The 7,147-nt window shown below is 41.8% G+C and overlaps 1 protein-coding gene across 6 annotated transcripts in view; it reads left to right on the forward strand.

The window, feature by feature from the left end:
• LOC139163021 (zinc finger protein 383-like) overlaps window positions 1–6,923 on the forward strand; it is a 30,186-nt gene extending 23,263 nt beyond the window's left edge. For 4 of the 6 annotated variants that reach the window (XM_070743924.1, XM_070743926.1, XM_070743925.1 and 1 more), the window contains exons 7-9: window positions 1,418–1,624; window positions 4,647–4,813; window positions 6,523–6,923. In XM_070743924.1, coding sequence (XP_070600025.1) covers window positions 1,418–1,624; window positions 4,647–4,792 — 353 coding nt within the window. In that variant the 3' untranslated portion in view covers window positions 4,793–4,813; window positions 6,523–6,923. The remainder of the gene's footprint in view (window positions 1–1,417; window positions 1,625–4,646; window positions 4,814–6,522) is intronic. The other 2 variants (XM_070743929.1, XM_070743930.1) reach the window with 1 other exon arrangement.
• The last annotated feature ends 224 nt before the right edge of the window (window positions 6,924–7,147 follow it).

A 7,147-nucleotide genomic window follows, 5' to 3' on the forward strand; every position in this document is an offset into this window, starting at 1 on the left:
TCTAGCGGTATTCGTCTTCTGCTTGGTACTCTCTTGACTAGGATATTGTTTTCTGCTTGATTCTTGTCTTGCATACTTTTGTATTTCACAAAATTCAATTGTTTACTTGAATATTAGTTTTTTTAAAAAACAATATATGAATCTTAACCTTGTTCTGTGTTCTCAGGGAAATCTTGCTGAAACAGTAACCAAAGACTCTTAGGTGAATTATGTAGTTATTATTTCGATTTCTAAGATTCTATTTTTAAGATTCCATAAGATTCAGCTTATAAAGATTCAAGGGTTTGATTTTCATCTGTACCATTCTTCACCCTGTTGTCTGTCCAGTGTCTGAACTTAAAGAGCATTCAAAATGCTCGACCATTTTTTGGTCCAAAACATCTGGAGGATATCAAATGCAGCATGATAAACAATGCACAAATAATAAAAACATTTATCCCGACGACAGAGCATGACCGACGCAATCGTGGAAGAATTTGTCTTCCCTCTGCCAAACCCCCAAGCGAGATTTGCGAGTGTTTTTGCAAGGACAGAATAATAAAACTGTGGAAAAAACTGCAGGAAAAAATGAAATAGAGGATTTCAGGGCTCCTGACTTGCTAGAAATCTGAGGAGCAACCCTTGCACCTTTTTCTCGCTTTGTGTCTGTTGTGGATAGCTCTGGCCCAGCTCCTGCCCCAAGGACTGTGGATGTGGGGGAGACATTCACATGCTGCAGGCCAGTTTTGCCTCCGGTGGAATCTGCTGATAAAGGCTCCTCTGACCAAGAAGACATGAGTGAGAGGGAGGAGGAGAGTGTGGCAGACAGCTCAGAAGGAGATCACTTATCTAGCTCCTCCTTGGATTCAGAACAACAGTTAATGATACAGCCACGCATGCAGAGATCGATGCATAGGCAACAACAACTGAGAGATTATTATCAATGAGGCCACCTGTGGTTGGGTGGGGCTGTGGTAATTAGTGAGGCTGCTATAAATAGCAGCCTGTGGGTTTGGCCATTGTGGAGGATTATCTGATTGTTGTGTTTCATGACTGCTTTACTGACTTTGACCTTTTGTGTGCTGATGTTTTCCCGCTTTGAAACTAAACCAGAGCAAAGTGTGTTTCACTTTGTGAAAGAAGAAGGACTGTGAATTGCCTCACAGCTGCAAGCTAAGTATCACAGAACTGATAAGGGACTTGTACAAATTACCAGTTTGTTTGGAGACAAGTGCTCTTTGCTATACCAAAAGAGGGCTTGGTTTAAGTGAATTTTCGTTATAAAGAACATTGTTTTGAATTTTCAAACATGTGTGTGTCTGAAATTTGTACCTGTGAGTTTTTGGGAGGATTCTACCAGAGAGCCCAACAGAACAGTGTCTTGGAAGCATTTCTCTTCTTGATGCCTTTTTTAAATTCTGTTTTTTCTCCTTGCCAGAATATTTCACATCCAACCCAGATTTAAGCTCGCAACGAGAGCCGTGGTGGTTCCAGCGCTCAGAGAAAAGGGAAAACCGAGAGAGTCGGAGTCGAGGCAAGAAACAAGTTCAACCCTCTCGAAGCCCATCTGAGGGAAAATCTGATGGCTACAAATCACCCAATGGCCCCACTCCCCCGTACAATAGGACAGGACCAAGAGATGCTTGTGAGTTGTTATTTTATCCTTCTAACCAGGGTAGATTGCTTCTACCGCACGAATCCCAGCAGCCGATAAGGTCCCACAGAGTTGGCCTTCTTCGGCTCCCATCGACCAAACAATGTTGTTTGGCGGGCCCCAGGGGAAGAGCCTTCTCTGTAGTGGCTCCGGCCCTCTGGAATCAACTCCCCCCAGAGATTAGAATGTCCCCCACCCTCCTTGTCTTTCGCAAATTTCTCAAGACCCACCTTTGTCGCCAGGCATGGGGGAGTTAGGATATTCCTTCCCCTAGGCCATTACAAGTTATGTATGGTATGTTTGTGTTTTTTATAATAAGGGTTTTTAGTTGTTTTATTAAATTGGATTGTTACATGTTGTTTTTTATCATTGTTGTTAGCCGCCCCGAGTCTGCGGAGAGGGGCGGCATACAAATCCAATAAATAATAAAATAATAATAATTGCTATTACCTGTTCTGCCGGGCTCTCTAATAGGAGCCTCCCGAAAATTCAAGGGTACAAATTTCAGACACACACACACACGTTTGAAAATTCAAAACAATGTTCTTTATCACAAAATTCAAAATAAAGTAAGCACTCTTTTTGTATTGCAAAGAGCACTCATCCCAAAACAACCGGGTGGTCTCTACAATTTCCCTTAAGCAGTCATTAAGTACTTAGCTAGCAGCTGTGAAGAAACTTCACACCCCTTCTTCTTCCAACGAAGTGAGACACGCACACACACACGCGTTGCTCTGCTTTGGTTTCAAAGGCGTGAAAAATCAACAAAAAAAGTCCAGAAACCAGCAACACAGGATTCTTGAAGAACTGCGATCAGATATTCTTCCACAAAGGCCTAACCCACATGCTGCTATTTATAGCAGCAGCCCTAATTACTGGAGCCCCACCCAAACACAGGTGGCCTCTGTTAGTCTCCTGTAATATGTCCTTACTTGGTCTCTTCTACGCATAATTCTGCGCTTGCGTGGGTCCAAAACGTCATCATCTGAATCAACGGAAGATAAGGGAGATTGACTGCCTGGGCTGTGTGCCAAGCCCTCCTCTTCCAAGTCACTCCCACCTTCTTCTTCGTCCGAGGAAACTAAACTCTGAACTGATTCTGTCGGCAATAACACAGGCCTGTGATATGTTGACGTTTCCCCTGCATCCACCTCCACATTCCCTGGGGCAGGAGCTGGGCCAGAGCCAACCACAACATTACTGGGTGCTATCAATGCGTTGCACACGCTGCTTTGGTTGTCTTGAGTGCGTGCCCCCAGCGTGTTTTGCTTCCACACATGCAAGGAAGCAAAAAATCGCCAAAATCTCACACAAAGATTTAGAAACATAAAAACATAGAAGATTGACAGCAGAAAAAAGACCTCATGGTCCATCTAGTCTGCCCTTATACTACTTCCTGTATTTTATCTTGGGATGGATATATGTTTATCCCAGGCATGCTTCAATTCAGAGTCTTCAGAGAGGGGCGGCATACAAGTCTAATAAATTATTAAATTAAATTATTATTATTACCAACCACGTCTGCTGGAAGTTTGTTCCAAGCATCTACTACTCTTTCAGTAAAATAATATTTTCTCATGTTGCTTCTGATCTTTTCCCCAACTAACTTCAGATTGTGTCCCCTTGTTCTTGTATTCACTTTCCTATTAAAAACACTTCCCTCCTGAACCTTATTCAACCCTTTAACATATTTAAATGTTTCGATCATGTCCCCCCTTTTCCTTCTGTCCTCCAGACTATACAGATTGAGTTCATTAAGTCTTTCCTGATACGTTTTATGCTTAAGACCTTCCACCATTCTTGTAGCCCATCTTTCAACCCGTTCAATTTTATCAATTTTATTTCTTCTGAAGGAGAAGTGATTAAGAAAATCTTGGACTGTGGAGTGCTGAATAGACTGACAATGAAAATTAAAGACAAAGAATATTATAAAGTATAGGTGAAATTTTATGATTGGATAGAAAATGAATATACATAGGAATTAAACTAGAATTATTATTAAAAAAAGAAAATGGAGAATGAATTGTGGTAGACCCAGATGACAAAACTAGGTTCTGGCGAGGTAGCATCAGATGAGTAGCGTATACCTAAAATAAAGAATTGTATGTATAGAAATTATTAAAAATAACAAATTTAGAAGAGACACCGATAGTGTATGAGGGTAAGTTATCAATCTCTTAAACAAGAGAGGAACTAGGATAAGAATCACTCAGAGAAAGGTAAAGAGCAACACAAATTCCAGGCTTAATTGCAGTCGAGGGCTACCTATTGTTGTGGTTAGCTCTGGCCCAGCCCCTGCCCCAAAGAATGTGCAGGTGGATGTGGGGGAAACATCCACATGCCGCAGGCCTGTTTTGCTCCCAATGGAGTCTGCCAACGAAGCCTCCTCTGAACAAGGAAGCGTGAGTGACAGAGAAGAGGGGAGTTTGGCAGACAGCCCAGGAGGAGATCAATCATCTGTATCATCCTTGGATTCTGAACAAGAATTAATGGCACATCCACGCATGCGTAGAGCGATGCATAGGAGACAACAACTGAAGGATTATTACAAGAGAAAATGAGGCCACCTGTGGTTGGGTGGGGCTGCTGTAATTAGTGCTACAGATAAAAGTGCAACCTGGTGTTTTAGCCTCATGGCAGTTTATCTGATTCATTGTTTCGTCAAGATCGTGATTTTTGTGCTGTTCAAGATTGCGTGTGGACTCTCTGGACTTTAGAATTGGACTCAATTTCCCAGGTATTGGGTGAGCAATTGGATTGCATTTAGCCTGTGCCTTGTGTGTACCAGAAAATCCCTTTGACATTTAAAAATGGAGCTGTTTCTGTTTTTCTGTTTATAAAAACTTTTGGGTTTTCCTTTTATTGTGTGGTGTGTGTCTTCCTGGACTAATTACCCTATAATTATGGGCGGTTGAAACACGCTGGCAGAACACCTATAATGCACAATAAGTTCTTAGTTGAGGTTATCCATCCATTCAAGACATTTGAACGTCTGAATGTTCTCTCTTACTAGGTGACAACGTGACAGCCGAAGACGTGACAGAAAATAAATCACAGAGTGACCTTGTGATCAGAGAAGTCGGTGGCGTGATACCACACAATTCTGACAGAAATGGTTCCCTACAGCCTGGGGTTGTTTTCAAAAGCAGAAACGCTTGAGGAGAAAATGGACTGAATACGGTTAGTAGGATCTATGGACTTCCCTTAAAAATCTAACCACCCTATTAGGCTTTGTGGCTTTTCTTCTCCAAGATGGCGGCCTTCCACCTGGGTGGCATTTAATTCTCAGAATTCTCGTGAATGGCCCAGTTGGCTGGGGAATTCTGGCAACCAAATGGATATCCAGGTTTAACAAGTTAGTTTATGGCTATAGAAACCAACCCAAGTGTTCTGTAGGGCCCTCTGGTAGAATCCTCCCAAAAATTCAGAGGTACAAATTTCAGACACACACAGGTTTGAAAATTCAAAACAATGTTCTTTTTAATGAAAATTCACTTAAACCAAGCCCTCTTTTGGGATAGCAAAGAGCACTGGTCTCCAAACAAACTGGTAATTTGTACAAGTCCCTTATCAGTTCTGTGATACTTAGCTTGCAGCTGTGAGGCAATTCACAGTCCTTCTTCTTTCACAAAGTGAAACACACTTTGCTCTGGTTTAGTTTCAAAGCAGGGGGAAATCAGCACACAAAAGGTCAAAGTCAGTAAAGCAGTCACGAAACACAAGGATCAGATAATCCTCCACAATGGCCAAACCCACAGGCTGCTCTTTATAGCAGCCTCACTAATTACCTCAGCCCCACCCAACCACAGGTGGCCTCATTTTCTTTGATAATAATCTCTCAGTTGTTGTTGCCTATGCATCGCTCTCCGCATGCGTGGCTGTATCATTAACTCTTGTTCTGAATCCAAGGAGGAGCTAGATAATTGATCTCCTTCTGAGCTGTCTGCCCCACTCTCCTCCTCCCTGTCACTCATGTCTTCTTGGTCAGAGGAGCCTTCATCAGCAGATTCCACCGGGGGGGGGGCAAAACAGCCCTGCAGCATGTGGATGTCTCCCCCACATCCACAGTCCTTGGGGCAGGAGCTGGGCCAGAGCTAACCACAACAACAAGGGATTCGGGGAAGTTTTTTTTACAAGCCTGGAAAGGGAGAAAGACATGGCTTTGATCTGTACTAAGCTGTTTTGTCTTTTGCCAAAGTCCTATTTGCAAGAACGCAATCAGAGTTGTTGCAAGGTGTGTTTAAAAGCTCTATTTGGGCGACAGATTTTTAAACCCTGGCGGGAACTCATCTAATTGGACACTCCTTCTTACAGATAAAGATGGAAACACGTAGATGGTTATATGTCTATGGAGATTCTCAGTCATCCAGGTCATGGTTGTCCCAAAAGTGCTTTTTTCAAGTGTTGTGGTTAGCTCTGGCTGGATGCAGCCTGCCCGCTGTCTGTGACCGGCCCGCGGAGGTTGGAAGGAAGGAAGGAAGGGGTGGGCAATTAATTTATAATTATAATATAATTATAATCATTATAATATAATATATAATATAATATAATTAATATAATTAATATAATTAATATAATATAATGCAATGCAATGCAATGCAATGCAATATAATATATAATTATAATTTATTATAATATAATTAACTCAGAGTTAATTATATTAATCCGGCCCTCTAAAACCCATCCCAATTTCTTATTCGGCCCCATGGCAAAATTAATTGCCCACCCCTGCTTTAGTCTATCAGCACAACGACCACTGCCACAAAGTCATAGAATCAGATCAGTCACTTGGGTCACCTACTTTTTTGACCCTCACAACTTTCAGTCACGGTGGGCTGAAACTTACGGTCATAAATTGAGGATTACATGTCTTTTCTCTTTTCCTACAGACAATAAGATCATTCTATCCTCCAATTCCTGATTTTGCCTTTGGAGAAGTTGACGATAGGGATGCAAAAACCAGCCCAGCAGCTGAAAAACGACAGCATCCACTGAAAAACCTTTTTATCCAGAAGAAGGGGGAGAGAAGAAGAAGGGGACCTTATAGAGTCCCAAGGCCTCACGCAACATTTTTAAAAACCAACTCAAAAAAAACCCAACAGTGTTTTTCTTTCTCCTCCAGTATTAATGGCTACTTACTCATCCATTTTATACAGCTCTGAGGGCAGAGGGGATTCCTTGGACCAGATGAAATAATATAATTTTATTCTTGTCAGAAAGACCAGCAGCATGCAAAAACTCCTATATTTTTCAGCATAAAAAAATAAAATATTCCCAATTTTGGTTCAGATCTCTTGCATTCCCCCAATGTGGTCATTTCCGTTTCCCAGCTTATGACACACAAAATAAGCAAGGACAAAAAACATCCCAACAGTGCCCTAATTTTACCTGGGTTAAAGTGCCATATTTTTTCGGAGTATAAGACACCCCTTTTCCCCGCACCCCCTAAAAGAGGTTGACAATTTGGGTGCGTCTTATACTCCAAATGTAGCTTTTACTAAGCTTTTTTCCAGC

This window comes from Erythrolamprus reginae, chromosome 2, assembly GCF_031021105.1.
Source record: "Erythrolamprus reginae isolate rEryReg1 chromosome 2, rEryReg1.hap1, whole genome shotgun sequence".
Classification (NCBI taxonomy): Eukaryota; Metazoa; Chordata; class Lepidosauria; order Squamata; family Dipsadidae; genus Erythrolamprus; species Erythrolamprus reginae.